Source organism: Melanotaenia boesemani, chromosome 11 (genome assembly GCF_017639745.1).
Source record: "Melanotaenia boesemani isolate fMelBoe1 chromosome 11, fMelBoe1.pri, whole genome shotgun sequence".
Lineage (NCBI taxonomy): Eukaryota > Metazoa > Chordata > Actinopteri > Atheriniformes > Melanotaeniidae > Melanotaenia > Melanotaenia boesemani.
The window spans coordinates 27,625,224-27,646,420 of NC_055692.1; the positions used below are offsets into that span (position 1 = coordinate 27,625,224).

A 21,197-nucleotide genomic window follows, 5' to 3' on the forward strand; every position below is an offset into this window, starting at 1 on the left:
TTCACAATATTATTAGCACCAGACATCTTCTTGCATCTTCATAGTCTTCTTTGAGATCAAAGTTTTTAGCTGTGCCAATAAGCTAGCAACAAATCTTGCCACTAGATGGTGAATCAGAATCTATAAAACAGATTTTTAATGCAGGTGTACCAGCTAAAACAATCCAGTTAAATTTTAATAATTAATTGTCCTTTTACCAGTTAGCATGTTTACCTTCAGTTCTCTAAAGGCTACAACTGGTCCAGAATATCACTACCTCCTTGAGATAACTACAACATCATGACATTACACTAGATTCCTGCAGGCACAGCTTCTGATAAACATGACCTTTGAAATAGTCAGACTCGTTGAGTATTTTTGGCTGGACAGTGGATGTCAGCCCTGCACAACGGGACAGAGAGTGAGCTGCCTGCTGTCTTGCAGACAGGAAAAATCAATCAATTGCTTCTGTTTTTCTCTGAGTTATTGCTGTTTCAGGGCCTCCATGTGAAACATAGTGGTTGGTAAACTTGTTTTTCTTTCAAGAAAAAGTGAGCTGTACTTACTCTTGTTGACTCGATTGCAGCACCCTTAGTCAGTGTATATACCCATGTGTTTTGTTTTTCTCAATGCCATGCCAAGCTGGAGCTGTTAAATACCCACTATTCTGCAGAGTCATGTGACGCAGCACTGAATGCAGACGAAACAGCTAGATATTAGTATTATTAAATCATTATTTAATCATTAATCTATTTTTTCTGTATTAAAATAGCTTACCTCAAATTTACACCGGGTGCGTGTGCACCGCTTTACAGCTGCACCATGGCCTCTGCAGCTATTTGCGGCCAATTTAGTCAATGGTTTGTTTCACCTTGGGCATACTGCAGAAGTGTCCCAGAAGTGCCTTGGCGTGGCTCTCCACTAAACATACTAAACAGAGACTGACCCACCACGGAGGTCACAACAAAACGGCGGAGCAGCCAGAATGTGGCCCAATCGCACCCGGTGTAAATTGGGGGTTATGAGGCCAATGGCAGATCTTAGGTTTCTCCTCTCCTGCTACTTGTCTCCGGGTGGTATTCTTCTGCTCTATCAGCCTCCTGCTGTGAGAACAAAGCCAAGTCCTCATACTGGTTCAGCTCCCTGCAGGATCTGATAAAAATTTAGCTCATGCTAAAACACTTCTGAGTTTGGCAGCAGTATGAAGGGAACTCGTTTGTATAATGTTGTGAAAATTGACTTACAAAAGACTGAAAGTAATACAGACAGAAAAAAACATGTTTGTTAGTACTCAAAAGCTTTTTTTTTTCTTCTTGAAGAGGCTTACTATTAATGTCCCTGATGTTTTTTTCTTTTTTTTTACAGTTTCACCCATCAGGAACATACTCAACAGTTGGTGCAAAAATATGTTTGGCTGATTTGTTGACCGTGTGAAACCAGATTACAAATTTACAGGAGTTTATCTATTATTTTCTTCCACTGATGGGAATATTTGTTGCCGAGGCAACACTTTCCCTCGCAGGAGGAGAGACCTGAGGAATGACACCAGACTGTATTTTGGGCTGCAGTGTGTGGGCTTTAGCTGCACAAATCAGGGAGTTTCCTGTGATAATGGGTGGGAAGTTCACAGAACATATCGGCCTCCAGAGAGAGCCTCTTTCCTGTCAGATGCTCCATTTAATGGTTTCTAAATGAGCCCAAAAGAGCTGAGACTTATAATATCAGTAGCATTCAACCTCTGTTTTTGCAATCACAGTCTTGTTCATAAAGATTGTCTGATCCAGTGTTAACAGACATTCTGGCCAAGAACATATTTTCCTTCATATAAATATGAGAAAACTAAGTCTCTTAAGAAGACATTCTATATCAATGATCATTTGTTTTACAGTCAGTTTTAAACGAGTAATGACAACATCATCACAAGCAGCACAATGCTCATCAGACTTTTCTCTACATAAAATTACAGTGTTTATATGTCGGGTATCGTTAGAGCTTTAATGTCCTGCGCCGCTCTGACATACTTGTCTGAAGTGGCAGACAGTTATGTTGGAGGGATGCAAAACATGCATGAAAGCTGTAAGACAGTGGTGAGGTGTACCATAGGTGTGACTGTGAGTAGTTCAAGGTGGAGGTGGGACTACATCAAGGATCAGCTTTAAGCCCCTTTATGTCATCTATGAAAATGGACAGGCTGACAGATGGGGTTAAACAGGAAACTCTATGGACTATGATGTTTGCAGATAACACTGTGATGTGACAACAGGGAACAGGTGGAGGAAAATCTACTGAGCTGGAGGTCTGTCCTGGAAAGTAGAGGGATGTAGATTAGTCACTGATAAACAGAAATTATGTGTGTGAATTAGAAGGACTAAAAGGAGTACAGTGTGGTTACAGGAAGGAGAACTAGGTAGAATTTAATTTCTTATGTTCAACATTCCAGAGCAACAGAGAGTGTGGAAAAGAGGTGAAGAGACACCTCAAAACACCTAACAAGAGGTGAAGAGACAAAGTGGTTGAAACGGGTGGAGAAAAAGTGCCAGGTGAGATGTGTGATAATAGTATCTGCAAGAAAGAAAGGTTAGGTGTACAAGACGGTGGCGAGACCTGCAATGCTGTATGGTTTGGAGACAGTTGCCTGAGGAGAAGCATACAGGAGGCAGAACTGGAGGTAGCAGAGACTAAAATGTTGTGGATCTCTTTGGGAGTGACAAGAATGGATAGGATCGGCAAAGATAATCTAAGAGACAAAATGTGTTATAAATTTGAGAGACAAAGTCAGAGGCTATACTAAGATGGCTTGGGCGTATACAGAGTAGATAGTGAATATGTTAGCAGAGTGATGCTGAGGTTGGAACTACCAGGCAGGAGGTCTAGAGGAAGACCAAAACAGAGATGTGTTGATGTAGTGAAACAGGACATGAAACAAGTTGGTGTAAGAGAAGAGGATGCAGAGCATTGGGTCAGATGAAGGCTGGTGATTTGCTGGGTTGACCCCTGAAGGAAAAAGGTGAGAATTAAAATAAGAAGTTACAGCATAAGGTTTAGTATGAATGAAGCATTTATTTAAATCACAGTTTTCTGTGTTGACATTTGTAAGGTTTATTTTAGTTGTAATCAGTAATATTTCAATTCTAAAGCACAGCTCTTGTAAAATGAGGATACATCTGAGAACATATACAGCGAGCACTCAATGAAAGTGATGGATGGCAGAAAAATATTTACCCCTTACATTACTTCAACACATCACATGGGAGCAAAAACTCTCAGAAATGTGGACGAATCTTGTTCAGATTCAGCTTGTCTTCATTTGCCTTGCTTTTAGTTTTTACAAATCCTGAAGTATGTCTCTGCTCTGTATCTGCAGTGTTTTACAGAGCAGTTGAACAGATTCAAAGCTGGTGTTTGTTGTTGTTGCTGCACCATCCTGTTATCGCTGCATTCCTCCTGTTTGTCTTCCCACAGCACCTGCTAGCCAGATGGTGTCACTCCAGGAGCTAATTCAGCCCTCGCACATGTGGGCTGCACTCCCATAATCATACAAACGTATTTCTTCTGACAATATCCTGTTTTAGATTCATTTAAATGTAAAAAATTTTGCATGCTCTAAGTGGTGTGTATGTAACAGTATGTTGTGTCAGAAGCTTCTTCATCTCCACTGCAGTAAGGACGTGCTCAGGATGTCATTCTTGTATCCTTCCATAGCCTGATATGACTCAGCAATGACTATATCTTCTTATCTAATTTATCTTTTTTTCTATTTTGCTGATACTTTGTAGAAAGCATAGAGAGGAACATGAATGGAAAAGAAACAGAAAAAAGAGACCTCTGAGGAGATACACTCATGAAAGCAATATTCCTTTCAATAGGAAAACTACAGACTGACAGCCACTAAAAAAATCAAACATTAGACTCTAAAACATTCAAAAACTTCCAGAAAGTCCCTTTTTTTCCCCTTTTGCTTGCCATTTGTTCATGTCTAACATAGTTCAGAGGATTCCACTGCTCCATAGCTGCAGCAGATTTTCAAGCAGCCTGTTACAGCAAACAGGTAATCATAGTTTCACTACAAATTTGACACAAAATAGGACCCTAAATTGCTTCCTGCTTTACCCGGGAGACTTGTTAATAGTGTTTTATGGCTGAAAATCACTGTCCAGATGGATTTTTTAATATGAATATAAAAGGTCTGTTGTAACCATCTGGGAAGGTATGACGTAGCTTAACAATTGACAACCCCACCCCTGCACTGCTCAAATGATTGGTCTTTTATCAATGAACATTAAAATGGATTGGAAAAGATTTATTTGGCCTGCTGGATGTTGTGTACCTGCACCCCACCAGGTCTGTACAGGGGCATAAGTAAACCTTTTAAGACAGTACTTATGCCCCATTATTGCTCATCACATGTGTGTTTTTTTATCTCAGTTATGCATAATTGATTAAATATGACAATTAGTAAAAAAAATAAATAAATAACTGAATCTTAGCAAAATTACAAAGAAAGCAAGATTACTGACTAAGTTAGCAAGAGCATGTTATACTGAAAAAGAAAGAAATGACAAAGTGAGGGAAGAAGTCTGCTTGCATGCTGGTTCCTGTTAGTTGGACAAGTGCAGTAGAAATCTGACCTGCAGGAGATTAACACCTCATATTTCCTGCTCATTCCCCTGCTCCCCTGTAACACCTAGACTGATTATTCTCACAAAAGATTAAGTCTTTTACCCTGAAGTCAACTGAAGAGGAAAAAATACACCACATTGACTAACAAAGGTAAAAAAGATATGCTTCATTTAATACAGGTGTTAGCCAATTGTGCAACATCGATCACTATAGAAATGTGTGCTCCTTTTTGTTCAAATCCAGATAAGCTCCCTTGCCACAAAATGTTTTCTCTTTCTGTTTTTATGTACAGAACCATCTAATTTTACGCTTTAAAAAGAACCAGGGAGGCTTTGTAAAACAGTTTGTGCTCAAAGTAAATCAAAGTGGTGTTTGATGTATCTTGCATCAGCATTAGAAAAGGATGTTTGTGCTCTTCTGTCTTTGTGGCACATCTCATGCACAACACTAGTAAAATCTAGTGGAAGCTGCATGATTAAATCAATCTGGTCAACAGCATGACAAGTCAGGGTGAGTTATTTGACATGTCAAGAGCTGTGGTAATGTGTACAGAATCAGTACAACAACTGAGCAATAAATCTTCACAACCACACCTCAACGAGCTTAAAGGGAGCTATGCACTACTGACATAGTGCAACAAATAGTTCTTCATAGATCCTTGCACATTAAATTGAGGTAAAAAAAAGGAGGAATACCTTTTAGATTGGGGCCACTAGGAAAAACCAAGCACAAGATTGATTCAATTCAAAGATAACAGCTCGACACAGGCAGATTCTCACTGGATAGTAACTTTTGCTGATAGACGTCCACCTCCTGACAGTTCAATGGCAGCCAGTTTGGACATGCTGCTTATAGATAGGTTAATAAAAGTTAGAAGCCACGCCTTCATGTGGCTTTAAACACCTGTCATTTGCTGAAACAAAGTCTCAGGAGTCAAAATTCCATTTAAGTGTCTATGTTTGCATTTTTGTTTTCTCATTGCTGGGCTTGATTCCTTTTTAAGTGAAACTTACATGGCTGTTTTAAAATATGTAATTGACAGTTTTGCTTCAGCTATGATGAAAGAAAAGGGAACTTTCAAGACAGCCCTGTAATCTCTCTGCTTACTGTCAAGGGAGGTGTAGCCTGCAGAGCTCTCTGTGTCTCCTGAATAATTACTGGCCTTAGAAAGAAGAGAGTGCAGTGAAGAAAGCATGATGATGTGCATTAGACGCCAACATTTGTCTTTATCTGCCCCGCTTTTTGCACACCCTGTCTAATTTCTACAATATAGGTTCCATTTGTGAAACTTCTTGCTCTCTGTTTTATGCATGTCTCACGAAGACCCCCTTACCCTTTGCAACAACCTCAGGAGTGCTGACATTCCTCTATGCAGAATGCCTTAAACCTCCTTTGGGATGTGAATGTGCTTCCACAGTGGATCTCGGTGCCCCAGGATAATTGCATACAGCCATGCACTTAATTGTTGCCGGCAACAAAACCTGTGTTGGATTTAATGCACTTGTACCCACACACACACTCACACGCTTCACTCCCCATGTAGCCTGGAACAGCAACAAAGATCTCTCGCACTGTTGCCAGGGTAACGTGATCAGGTCAAACCAGTCGAGCGGTCTCTCCTGTTCCAGGCTGAGACCACCCCTCCAACCCCCCGCCACCACCACTGCACTCTCTTTTTCTGTTTTTCTGTCGATCCTCTTCATCCTCTCTTCTGTGCCCATTGTCTGTTGTGCGTTTCCTCTGGCTCCTTATATTTTAAGCTACTTCCTCACCCCTGCCTGCTAACTGTCATATTTCTGCCTTGAGCTTAACATGATAAAACCAAAGAGTCAATGTTTGACCACTTTCCTTTGTCTTATTAACAGCTATGTATAAACATAACAAAATACTTTATGATGGAGAAACTAAACAGGACAACAGGACTGCACTGGAAGATGATGGCAGAGCCTCACAGTGTTAACAAATTCCATCAGAATATATAAACCAAGGAAGCACCAATATTCAACTTGTCTACTTTAATCAGCATTTAAGCAAATGACTTTAATCAGGATTTGCTGATATTTATCTGGTATGTCTGGCTTGGGTCCCAGTGAAATGCCCCCTTGAAATTAAGAAGGTTTGTATTTTTGAGACATAATGTATTATATGTCTAAAAGCACACTACCACTGGAAAATACAGGCTAACTCAGAGGATTAAATTGAATGTACTCTGCTATATGTATCTAGACAAGCAGAAGTGTCAGCATTTCAGCTCAAACTAAAAGCTGAAGCACTACAGAGCACATTCTCTGGATCATTTGCACCTGCTCTCATTGCTGTCTCAAGTCTGCTGCATTTTATTAGGTATGAATAGATTTGTTTCCATTTATTTGCAGTGAATGACTCAAGCAACAGCTCTATAACAGGTCCAGGAAAAAAAGGGTAATTCATCACAGGCTCTGCCAGCAAAAGCTGAGTTGTGATATAATATTTCTATGCTGAAGGCCAGAAGTTTTTTCCTTTTTTGAAAAGTAACTGCATTGTTTTTCACAGGCCAACCAGTCTGCAGTGGTAAAATCCATTTACAAATCAAAAGAAGAAAATGCTGGTCCAAGGATTGCAGGATAAATGGTTTGCAGCCAGTGATATGTAAATATAAGTTATGTAGATATGTATCACAAGTTCACTTGCTAGATGACTTATTAAAGGGTTTTGTTAGGAATGTGCCCAATTTGGAAGTCTGGGCTGATACCAATATGCTGTTAACTTGTGAAAACAGAAGCATTTAGCTTCCTGTTGTCCATTGTAAATTATTTGTTAGCCTGTTAAACCATTACCAATTAAACTTCTCAGTATTTACATGTTTTGGTTTTAGCTTTTTATTAATGAGCGAGTCTCCAGTGATGAGAAGTGTCGTCTTTAGGGGGGCAGCTGCCCCAAATGATACCCTGGAGGCTCCTGCCACTGTACATTAGCCACAATGTGTGACTTTGATCAGCCTATTTTCATTTATTTACACCTGAGGCCTTTATTTTCATTTTTTAATTGCTATTTTAAGCATGTCCTTATACACCTGCTTTATTCACTCGGTCAGATTTATAACATTGAAACAGAGGTGTAAGATTAAAGTAATGCTCTGAATGAGAGGACACCAGAGGAATTTAAATGAATGTGAATTTGTTGTACAGGCTTGACCCTGGCATTAATCCTTATCATGCTGAAATCCAGGTGTAAATTGTGTAAATGTCTGCAGAAGAGACTGACCAGACTATTATTACAGCTAGTTACACCATGTTCTTCACCATGTGGAAATTCATGATCACATTATTTAGAACAAATTCCTCCAGGTCACGTAAACTGAATAAGACCGGTCAAACTTGAACTGTCTAGATGTGTACATCTGACCTTTCTCCTTTATTATTATTGCATCTTGTAAATGAATATGAACATGCATCAAGTTAGGATTAAGTTGCCAATTTTAATGCCAGGTATTAAAATCAGGAAGGATTATAAATATTTTTATGAAACAGAGGAGTTAATCAGATGTATATGTACAGCTTAAAATAAATGAATTAAGATAAAAGAGAGGGAGATAGATGGAGCGCTGTATAAGCTATAACTATGCTTCATTTGATTAAAAAATCAAAAGTCTTATACAATTCATTATTATCATAATTATTATAAATTATGGATGGAAAGGTTAGAAGTTGTAAGATCACACCGGATAGGCAACTTCCAGTCCAGTGTAAATAATATATTGAATAATAAATTAAATTATTTATTAATATCTTTTCTTTGCATGAAGCTCATCTGATTAGATTCTTTCAGGAAAAGCATTAGCTGGCCCACTGTCTTCCAAATCCACAAATATGACACCAGTTCTTCTTTCAGATATGAATATGAATATCAGAATATATAGCTGTCAATGTGGTTCTTTGGTGTTACTCTGTGTTACTACCATAGCTGAATGAAAGAGCATGCATGTTCTACAATGTGCCAAAAAGTCTTCACATCTCTGAAATGTGATGCTTAAGCGATCCCCCAGTGACAGTAAGCTTGCTTACAACACCAAGTTTCTATTGATAAAGAAGAGAAAATGCAATCCATTAACCTGTCTTAATGACTCACAGTAGATGTTCAACTGTACCTTAAGGGAGGAAAAAAATCTGGCTCAGTTCCATCTCTTGAGGTAACAGCTCTTTAAAAATGTCTCTCCAGGTAATGAATGGCATGACAAGTTGCCTGTTAATACCAACTGGTCCCTCAGGAGAAATGAGTATGTTTTCATATGAGGTGATAAGAGCTGCTTTGTGGTGCTGAGTGATGTCTGTGAGATAATGTTAAACCATGCAGTCAGAGTGGTGTCAAGTTGTGAACAGGGGTTGGCTGCCATTCTTTGTCATTAATTATTTTAATGACAAAGGATATAATGGATTTGTTTTAACCAGATTACAAGAAACTGGACTGAATTGGATTAAGTGCCCTGGGATTACTTTGTTGTGAATTGGTGCTTTGTAAATCGAGCTGAACTGAATTAAATTAAAAAGTGTATTACACAGGAATGATGTGACAAGTAATGTCGTCATGGATACATTAATTTTGTATTAAATATACAAAGTTTTGATTGTGTTTAATATTTATTGTGTGCTTAAATTTGTGTGGAAATTAAAGCTAAAATTTCTCAGTGAGGGAAAAAAACAGATACAGTTAGCAATTGCTGTAACCAGTCCTAAAAAGTTTTAGGGTCATTTTTTTCTTCAACACTATAAAGAAGAAACTCTTTTAACACAACCTAGCAATTGCACCAGGAAGAAAGCAAAGGAATAGTTCAGCTTTACACAAAATGATTATGCAAAACGTCCAGGAGTGTTGGTATGTGGTGTTTTGATTTTTTTTTCCCAGTTTTGATTTCAATGTCTGACACACTGAAAACCTTTTGTCACAGAGGGTGTCACTCATTAGCAGTTACAGGGCTAATGTACCATCCATCTGCCAGCCTCCCACCCTTAGAGCCAATAATTTGATTATTCATATGGAGCACAGAGCTGCAGTCGGGCTGAGTGCAGCTGGCTTTGAACAGATGTTGAAACTTAAACTAGCTGCCCCGTGGGCTCAATTCCATTCAGCTTCAAGCCGTGGAGTCTACAGACAGACTATACCATGCAGCAGCATGTCACCAGCTCGATCTTATTTCCATCTATGGAAACAGAAGTTTTCAGGAGCCCAGGAAAGGATACAGTTCAGTCATTAGGTGGGCATATGTTGTGTGGTGACGTTAAACACTAACAAAATTAAAAGAAAAAAAAAATAGTATGAGATGGTTTCACCAAAATATTCAGAGTTCATGCAGATGTGGTATTGTATAATTTATTTGGTACACCCTGCTAGTATCTGGTTGGATACGTTTGCCTTCAGTACTACCTTAATTCTTCATGGCTTGTATTCAGCAAGGTCTTGTAAACGTTCCTTAAAGACTTTGGTCCGTATTGAAATGATAGCATCGCACAGTTCCTGCAGAACTGTCAGCTGCACATCCATGATGAGAATTTCACCATCCACCACATCACAAGGGTGCCCTACTTGTTAAAGATCTGGTGACTGTGGAGGCCATTGGAGTACAGTGAACTCATTGTCATGAGACCAGTTTGTGGTGAGTTGAGCTTTGTGACATGGCTCACTATCCTGTAAGAGGTACCCATTAAAAGATGGGTACACTGTGGTCATAAAGGGATGGTTGTGGTCAGCAATGTTACTCAGGTAGGCCGTGGTGTATAAACAATGCTCAAAGTGTGCCAAGTTTCAAGAAAATATTCCCAACACCATAACACTCACACCAGCTGTCTGAAGAAGGGATGTCATGATTAAAGATTTTCTTGGTGCGATTATTGTCAAAGAAATAATCACAATTTTCATGATCATTATGATTACTACGCGCTATTTAATTTCCCAACACTAAAATTGTGTGACATCACATGAACACCTCTTATAATTAGGATGGTCAATAATACCTTAATGCAGAGAGATTAATCTATGGGATTAACGCAGGATTTTTTTAAGCATGAACAACAAAGTTATTGTTAAGGGCATATTAAAAATACAAATTGACCGAAAACCACTTTTATTTTCCTTATTTATGATCCATTTAATATTTTAAATAACTTTATTTCCGATCCATGCACAAGTTGCTCTGATCTGCCATTATGGTTCAGACGTAATCTTTCATGGTAAGTGATGATATTGAGGAATCTTTACAATAATTAACGGTGGCATTTAATACTGCAGTTAATTGTGAAATTAAATAATCGCGGCATTCCTAGTCTGAAGAGTTGATAAAGGCAGGATAGATCCTGGATTAATGCCAGATTTTGACCCTACCATCTCGATGTGTCACCTGAAATCAAGATTCATCAGGCCAGAACTTCAACTAATCATCTTGACCACGTCTACATGCCCAAATGCATTAAACTGCTGCCATGTGATTGGTTAATTAACTATCAGTGTTAATAAACAATTGAATAGCTGTACTTTATAAAATAGTTGGCGAGTGTGTACATTTCAATTTATTGACTCAAATAGAGAAAAATTACGTCTTTTTTCATATTTAAATATCTAATAGTAGTTATTCTGGTAATTTATTAAACCTGCACAAGACTATTATACAGTTAATGGTGCATCAAGGATTATTTGTGTTTTGTGCACAACAACAACAACAGCCAGGCTTAAGAACCAGCTTAATATCTTACTGTAGCTGAAACATCAGTCCCCAGTGAGGATATTTTAGTCTGCCAGTGTTATGAGTCAGGATATGAATTTGGGGAAGAGGTGAAAAAACACCACTGAGTAAGATATCAAGCAGTTATAGATGGTAGACGAATTTCAATAAACAAACACCAGTTCAATCCAGGCTGTAGCTAAAGCGTGAAAGGAATGATTAGTGAAAGGAGGAAATTGCTTGGTTATATTATTAATGTAAAGCAACTATAATTTTTTCCAGTACGTATTAAAGCAGCACTTCATATCATAAGCTCATTATATCTGAGCCATAAAGTGATTATGGGCTCCAGTAAGGCATTGTTCTGCTGCTGACAGGATTAAAGATGACTTTAGAAGGAGAGAGTTAGTGTCAATGCTCTCTGTGCAAGTGTTTGCTGTGCTTTGTGTAAGCTAGAAGTGAAAGGGCCACGCACTTGACTATTTGCCAGCTGCGGCATTCTCTCTATTCTTCTTTAACCACATTCATCTCCTGCCAGTCAGCCTATCCATCTAGATCTGTCTGCTTTGCTCTTGTTTTAAAGCAGCATGAAGTGTTGTTTTTCATTGACATGCCATCACCTGGTGAACAATCATTTCAAGCTTTTCAAGAAAATCCTTGAGATGCTTAAGGTAGTAAATATCTGCTGAATGTGGCATTGATCTGTCATTTGATGTGTGCTTGTATCTGTAAAAATAAGGACTGCATGCATCCATTAACAAGGACATGATTATTTAGTTTCTTTTATGTATGACTGGTTATCACTGTACACATTTGTAGTGTTTATTTTTATATACATGTATAATATATTTCTTTTTCTCTGCCTGCAGAAGAAGTCAGGAATTGTGAAAACACAGGAGAAGAAGGAGCGGTGGAAGGAGAAAAAGGTGGTGAAGCGGCAAAAGAAGGAAGACGAGGAGGTGCAGGAGGAGGAGGAGAATGTCCAACCGGTGGTGGATCCCCTGGAGAATGGCTTCCTCCATCATGCTCAGCGGGAACAGGAGAGGATGAATGAGAGGCTGCTGAAGAAGACCTACTCCAAGAAGAACAAAACGGTCAGTGTTTGCATCCACAGTATATTTGAAGTCCCAGCATCTTGTAGGATAGCAGTTCAATATCCATTTTGTTGACAAGAAAAGAGAAATGAGCTCATGAAGCTGGAGGAGGCAAGTGTGTTTGTGTTTCTGGTATCGTTTTTGGTGGTAAATATTGTATTCTTTCTTGCTGCTGTCTAATAAGACGTTGCAGTTTTTGGTTTTGCAGTGGCAGTAGTTACTATTTTCAGTAGTATTAGTGTATTTATTTATTTTTATTTATTTATTTTTCTAGTAAATTGTTTAATATTAAGTTTGCAACAGTTTATAGGGAGTTCAAAACTACTGCAATTGGATTGGAGGACACATAAAAGTGGTCTGACATAATGGGTGTTTGGGGACTGTAGTACTTGTTTGTTTCTTTTCCTGAAACAAAAGAAGGAAACAGATGACTAAGATGCATCGTGTTGGAAGGTTAATGGGGAATCACTCAAACAGCATTTTCTCATTGCAGGTCATCATATAAAGCTTTTATGCACCAAAAGGCCTTTTTTCTTTTAACCAAAACAGTTTGAATTGTATGAACATTGTGATAATGTTCTACCTTGAGGTGGATAAACACTGCCATCCTATTCTTGTTTTCCTTTATGACTACAGAAGTGACTTTCTGTTTGTTTTGATAGAGGACTGCCAACATCCCAAGCTTGAAGCTCATTGCTGAGCCCACAGACTCTGAGCCTGTCCCACTGAGATAGCTCATCTATGTGTTAACAGTTTGTTTAAATGGGCGGATGTTTTTATGCTCCTGTCCAAAGCCAAGATCCACCATAGTGCTGTTGAGGATAAGAGGGAAATATAGTCAGGAAGCCAAACTAAATAATGAGGCTATGCAGCCTGGAGGCCTCCTCCACAAAAATATCTCCCTCTGATAAGATTTCCTGAGGAAGTTAACATGGCTGAAAATGAGTTTGGCTGTGATATTTAGTGTGCTAAGAAACAGAAAAGATGTATTTAGCTGAAGCACTTATCCGGAGTGCAAGAGCAATGGGTTGCAATTACTGAACCGGATCTAAATTCCAGCAGAAATAACTAATCTATAATGTCAGCACACTGCTGCGGTCACACTTGTGTGGTAATGTAGAAACGTAGTAACTTCCTCTTTGCTGAATTTTGTGTTTTACAATTACTTCATCTAATGATGACTCATACTCCCAAGAAGTGTAGATAGATTATGAAAACAGCTCCAAAACCCAAAGTAAAAACTAAACTGCATTTTTTCTAACTTTTGTTTTTTTTTTTAATGAACACATGATAATATAGAAAAAGATGTGATCCTTGATTATAAATTGTCTTTTCTAATCTGTTTGCAGCTTTTAAGTGTTATTTATGCTGTTAGCAGTTTTGTTTCTATAGACACAGATCAGATGAACTGATCACAGTTTTTATTAGAAGAAGATACCAGCTTACCGTTTTGTGACATTTAAGTCAGAGTTAAGCAGAGCGAGTTTGTCACTTCAGAGAAAATGTGTCATCCACTACCCAGACAAACATGCGTCATCAACCACCCAGACAATCACCAGGTAGAAACAGTCTGGTTGTACAATCATGAGAAAATGAGCAGTGGTCTCTGCTCGGAGAACCTGAGATAAAGATCTTGAATCAGCCGAGGATTCAGCTGATCTATCATCACAGTGTGAGACTCAGTCTGGTGGTCAGATAAGCACATAACAAATGTTGTCTCAGTTTGATTTGTTGTTCTAACTTGTTTTTTTTATATAAATTATATTCTCAACCTGACTAGTTAGATGTGATTTACACACCAATAAAACTATTGTAGTAAAGCATACTTGGTTACTGGTTGTTCCCAAAAACCAAAAGTAGGTTGATGTGTGGCTTGAATTGGCAGTTTATCATATTATTTTAGTGTTGCCATGAATAACTAAATTAATAAATAATGCTCCCAATAAACAGAAGTCTTCAGATTTGTACTGATCTTGATCAAGGACCATTTTAAAAGTCCTTTAATCCTCTTTTAGATAATGTATTATCAATTCAAAGGCATTAAGGCACTACATTTATCTTCAGACTGCTGTTTTTGATGTTTTATTTTTACTGCAGTCAATCAAACTTAATATTTGCTGTTGCAAAGATGTTAGGAATACAGAAGAAAATGCCCATGTTGTCACTGATTAGCTATAGACAATCATACAGGTCACAAATAAACATACATTATATCATAAAAACTTTTTTTTTCTTTTTCAAAACTGAAATTGTGTGATTATTATGTAAGAACATTAATGTTTTAGGTAGGGTTTATATATTTACCATTGTGATGATTGTCTCTTCAGCAACATAGACCTTTTACAAATGTTTTAATGTGTTTTTATCACATGCTGATTAATGCTCCTCATTCCTGTAATTCATAGATTGCTGAAGACATCTGTCATGCAAGGTAGACAGATGGGTAAATACTACTGGTAGCCACAATCCCGGTGATGCCCTTAACTTTTATCATCATAATTCTTTCCTTCTTTTCTTGTATCTGTTGCTGGTTTTTATCTTACTCTTCCTTGCCAAAACAAAAGTCGCCACCTGGATTTAACTAAGCAAAGCGGTACGTTCCTTCTATTGGATAATAACTGTATGGGCGATTGTCTTTCAGCTGGCAACAAGTTATTTAACCCCAGCTGATGCAATGAGTAGCTTCTCATTTCTTAAACAACCATGTGGAAAGACACATCATGTGGTCGTGGAGAAGATGTCAGTGTGTTTAGGAAGGGTCAATTCATTGATAATAAAGCAGAGAAAACATTTAAGGAAATTGCAGATATTACTAAAATTGGGTTAAGAACTGTCCAAGCATTTCGACCCATTGTGCGAGCATTTCTACATGCACAATGCAAAGAGAACTCAAGGGATTGGGACTGAACAGCTGTGTAGCCCTAAGAAAACCACTAATTAGCAGTGTTGGGTAGTAACGTGTTGGGTAGTAGTGTGTTACTAGTAACGATGATGCAGAATGACATGGGCAGTGTTGCAAAGTCCTCTTGTTGGGCTATTTATCTCTGCAGTTGCTTGTAAATGTCGTCAGCTGCAGGTTGTGGTTTTTGGGCTTGTTTTCTTAAGTGTAGTTCCTTACTTGGGCTTCCTCTGCTCCCTTAGTGAAGCCCTTTTGTTTCTCTCACATCTGTTCATAAAGGAATAACCCCTAGATGCGGAACGGGAAACGTGAACACAACAGTAATGTTTTTTTAGAAACTAGTGTCTGCAGCTCTGTTTCCTTGGTTACCATGGAAATCCGATCTGGCACGCCCCTACCTACACACATGTGCACAACTGCACTTGACAGAGAGACACTGACAATGCCTGCGAATAACTAAGGAAATATGTCAATAAAAATAAAGGTAGATTTATGGTTGTGCAGCGTTTGTGTCTGCGTAACCACCGTAGGCTCGGCGTAGCTCCGCAGAGGCTCGACGCGCACCTCTTCCAGACTTGACGTGCACCCCTGCTTTGCAGACTGAACCATACTGGACGCCATTGTTGTTTTAAAACAGAAAATACCTATCGAACTAAAGGTAACCATCAAAAGAACTCCAACCTGGTGAGTTTACCGGCCGATACCACCCCTGCTGCCAACTTCAGATTAGGAGGAGAAACTGAAACACAACACCAAAACAAGCCATACCCCTTACGATCGAGTGCGAAAGTAAACTTACCAGCGTCGGATACACCATAAACGACCGCACTCAGACGTTGTGTGAGCATAAGTCTGGCTTTAAGATTAGGAGAAAGATCAACATGTAGCAAAGATTACATTTTTGAGTAGCTGCTATATTAGCCTACATTGTATTTTTATCTTTTTCATTTCAAATAATCAGCTATGCAGACTTAAATAAATTAGTATTGAAAAATTACTTTGTGGTTGAGTTTGTTTTATATTTTGTACAAAACTGTAATTAAGTTATAAGGATATTAATAGGAGAGTTTTTAAGAAGGATATTTTACAAAAGTAACTAAGAAGTTGCTTTTAACAGTAATACATTACTTTTTGAAGTAAGTAAATAAAGTAACTGAGGTACTTTTTAAATGGAGTAAGTAGTAACTGTTACTAGTTACTTTTTCCAGTAACTAGCACAACACTGCTAATTAGTGAGGCTAACCAGGCTTAATTTGCTAGGGAGCATAAAGATTGGACTCTGGAGCAATGGAAGAAGGTCATGTGATCTGAGTCCAGATTTAGCCTGTTCCAGAGGGATGAGTGCATCAGGGTAAGAAGAGAGGCAGATGAAGTTTTGCAGCCATCATGCCTAGTTCCTACTGTACAAGCCTGTGTGGGCAGTCTATGGTCTGGGGTTGCTACATTTGGTCAGGTCTAGGTTCAGTATTCAACATTATGTGTCCAAAGACTGAGGTCAGATTGTCTGAAGTCTACCTGAATATACTGGATGAGAAGTTATCTGTGGATGGAGTATTTCTTCCCTGATGGCATGGGCATATTACAAGATGGCAAAGCGAGGATTCATGGGGCTCAAATTGTGAAAGAGTGGTCCAGGTAGCATGAGACATCATTTTCGCACATTGATTGGCCACCACAAAGTCCAGCCTTGAACTCCATGGGGAATCTTTGGAATTTGCTGGAGAAAGCTTTGGACAGTGGTTGGACTCTCCCATCATAAATACAAGAGCTTGGTGAAAAATAAAGTCAACACAGGATGGAAATAAATCTTGTGACAATTAGGGCCGAGCGATTTATTGGATATACTCGATATTTTTTGTCTGTTTTACAGGTGGTTGATGCAACAATTTCTAACGTGCACTCTCTTTCTCTGCTGTTGGGAGTGTAGCTCACCTGTGTATGCACATGGCATTTACAGACATGACACGACATAATTACATGTCAACATGAGAATAAGATGGATAAAACCAGGCTGATAGTTTTTATAATAAAATAACAAAATATAAACCTGTTCTAGAGGACAGGGGACCTTAGATTACTTATGTTGTGAACTGCTGCAGAATTAAAAAAAAACTAAATAATAAAATAAAATAATATTTTAATCTTAAATAATAGAATGAAAAAAATATATCAGATATTGAGAAATTATAGAAAATAAAATAAACTTGCTCTTCTAAGGTTGGGGTGCCCCTCTAATATAATGGTCGTGGAAACACTGGGTTTTATTAAGTTAATGAGAGCAGGTCCCTGGTTTAAAATAAAAAGTTTGTTGAAAGGGAAAAATCACAATAAAGATAAATTTAGCTGAGCTTACTTAAACCCTACTGGTGTATTTTTATGCATTATAATGTTGAATTCTATATTTACAGTGTTTTAGAGAAGATTTTTAAACATCGGGATGTATATCATGTATCGGGATAAAGCCAAAAAATAATCGGGATATCAGTTTTAGGCCATATTGCCCAGCCCTAGTGAGAAAGCAGAAGCTTATCGAAACAATGCTACAGCAAAAGCTGCCATAACCAAAGTTAAAGGCAGTCCAACGAAATATTAGTGTATGACCCTTTTTGGTGTCAACCTTATTTTTTGGCCAGGCAGTGTATTATCTTTGTGTGGCATTGTCTGACTGACTCAGTGTCTGCCAATAAGCAGCTACAGTCCTGAGATCATTTATCACACACTGAGCTGAAGTGCACCATTAATACATGATAACAACTCCCAGTTCTCGGTTATATTGTCATTGATCTGCGTGCTAACATTTTTGTCACGCTACATGCTGCAGGAAACAGTAACATCTTATTGCAGTCAAAATCACAGTGCAGTGATTATGTTGCATAGCTAATGAATTATAGATAACACCATGAATCATGCAGCAGCTCATCCACACTTTTACAGTCAGAAAGCTGCTGAAGGGATCATCTGGTACTTGAGCTGGTAAAAACTGCAATAGGTCTGCCTGTGCCTACTCGGTTATTTTTATGTATAATGGAGTCATTTCTTGGAGTTTCATTAAGTGCTTCATATTTCTAGTATCTGTACACCTTTAGCTAAATGGTTATGAAAGTCAATGGGCAATATTAACTTATAAAAGTGTTTAAATTCTTCCGTAAATAAAAAAAAATTCACAAATATCAGAAACATTTCCATCACATTTTGCTAAATAAACAAACTAAACTTAGTGATCCAAAACACTTCTAAATGTACAAAAATAAAGAAAATGATTCTTTACACTGTACAAGTTATTACAACATTTTATCTCTTAGTTTTTGAGACACTCCTTTTTGGGAGCAGAGTTCACATGTGTTTTGATTGATTCAATGATTTCATCTGCAATACAAAGCAACTCAGATATATACACTGACATTTTTTCCACTCTGCTGTCATTTAATAAAAAGAAAAAACTGCTTTATATCCCTAGAATATGTACAATAGAAACAAAAAGGTTATGGTTTATAAAAGTCTAAAAGAATAAAGCATAAAACTGGTTTGGGGTTCGTGTTGCTAAATGAACAGACAAAACAATTAACCAAAACACTTAGAAATGCTGAAAAATATTAAATAGTTCACGAGTTATTTAAACTATATATCCCATTTTTCTGTTGTATTTTTGTTTCTGAAGCTATATATTATGTATAAAGTGCCGGTTTGTTGTGCAAGTACTGTATGTACAGTAAGTTCACAACAGCTCTCTCACCTGCTCCACCCAGTATTTCCTCTGTGCGATTGACTCCAGATGCGCAAAAAAAAACAGGGAACAATGCTAAACTTATCTAAAATACACTAATGTAAACTTACAAAAAACAAACACAACAAACACAAAACAAACACAAAACTATGCTAAAACTACTGACTAACTGTGGTAAAATCTGCTTTATAAAACGGGTGTTTCTCATCCTTAATTGTGATTGGCTGAGCAGCGTTCCATGCCGTGATAAATTGAGTGTAACCCACACATAGACCCGGTAAGACCTCATCACAAAATATTCCTGCGCCAGTGTCAACGGGCGTAGCGTTGCCTAGCAACCAATAGCTCTGAGCGCAACTTACCTGTTCCGTTGTAAATTGTTTTTACAATTGTTTTGTGTATGTGTGTGTTTCTTTAATTAAATTTATATTTTATAAGCAATATGAAGGGTAACCGTTTTATAAAAGCAATAAGCCCCTTGAATCCGTGGGTTACAGGGATTTTACAACGGCTTCGCGTCGGGCCTTAGCACACCCCTCCGCCGTTGTAAAATCCCTGTAACCCACGGCTTCTCGGGGCTTATTGCTTTAGAAAACTATGGTAAAACTATCTAAAACACACAAACTACAGAATAAAATGTTCTGTCCATCTCTCTCAACCTCTCAATCTCTCTGATAATCACCGCCGCATTCCCCGACTCCCCCTCAACTTCTTGGCACTACCGTTTATTTTGCCGCCGTGCATGATAAGTGATGACATCGACTTGTAACGATGTGTAGTCTTGAAAGGCAAGAGTCTTAGCTTTTAGCTAAAATAAATAAATAAATATAGCATTCTAGCTATTATAGTTTTTATTTTAGGACATTTTAAACAGAATTATGCTAATAGTAAACTCCCGGAGGCCACTCTGTTTTTAAGGGGTTGATACCACACATAACATCACATAATTTCTATATATTTATCAAAGATGATGTTACTGCTGCTAAAAACATCACTGGAAAAAGAATCCTTCTTGAAAGCACATCCACAGTTTGTCTTTCCCACTGAAAGACAGACAAATATGCATATGCTCCCATGTTTTTTTCATCTTGGAAGAACACATTTGTCCCACTAGAACTCTAAACAGTCACCATAATAAAGATAAATCAAGTGTCTACTTATTTACTCTTTGTTTTTTGTAATATTTTATGAATCATGGATGGCTATGACGTGCTATGAGGACGAGCTATAACTTATTTTTCCATCTGCAATCAGAACAGTGAGTTGACATTTATGGAAGAGATGCCAATATAAAGAAAACTATTGCAATGGCCGTAGTTTCTTTCAACTATGTGTGCACTTAGCAGTATGCTTGACAGATGAAATCCAATGCATATAAAACTTTTCTGCATCAGATGGACTCATCTGTGGTTAGATTTCAGTCTGGCATGAGAACATCCTTTACAGCAGCACCAATAAACTTAGTCAATTCAGTGTTTAGCTTTGATAATTACATCATGGGTACACCTATAATTTGGATAAATGTTTATAAAAATATAAAAATGACAGCATAGAAAGAAAGAAAGCTTTCTTAACAGGAGAAAAGATCAGCTCAGAGCATTCAAACTGTAAAGCAAGTGTTGAGTGGTGCTCATAACAAATCTTATATAAGACGGTTGTGAGAGGCTTAATCACAGCTATGTGTGTGTTTGGGATGCTACAATTGCCACATTTACATGAGAGTTTTAACTCCCCTTTAATTCAAAATAAAAATTAAATCCTCTTTAAAATTACCTTGTAAACACCTAATTTGGAATGAAAATGGCCATTCCAAATTAAACTGAAATCAGAAGCTATTGGCTGGTTTATTCTGATTTTAAATCCAAATTTAATAATTCCTCAGGCATTCCTGAGCATAAATGCATAATTCTTAATTTTAGCAGGATTTAAGTCAATTATAGACTTAACTGTACAGCTAATGTTCTGCAACTAATGTGCTGCAGCTTCTTCTGTTTATTGTGTTTTTGGAACACTATCCGCTCAAAATAAAAATTAATTTAAAAAAATGTATATTCCGCTTTAAATTAATTCCAATTGTCCAGCGCATGCTCATTCCCTTGTCTTGTCGGGATGAGGGAACGGAATGGAACATCATAGCGAAAATGGTTCTTATTTTGTGGTTTTCCATGTTGTAGATGAAACGAAAGAAGC

At 37.8% G+C, this 21,197-nt stretch overlaps 1 protein-coding gene across 10 annotated transcripts in view; it reads left to right on the forward strand.

The window, feature by feature from the left end:
- The window catches only part of fbrsl1 (fibrosin-like 1), a 270,860-nt gene that overhangs the window by 67,012 nt on the left and 182,651 nt on the right, over positions 1–21,197 (forward strand). For all 10 annotated transcript variants that reach the window (XM_042000414.1, XM_042000415.1, XM_042000417.1 and 7 more), the window contains exon 2: positions 12,160–12,384. In XM_042000414.1, coding sequence (XP_041856348.1) covers positions 12,160–12,384 — 225 coding nt within the window. The remainder of the gene's footprint in view (positions 1–12,159; positions 12,385–21,197) is intronic.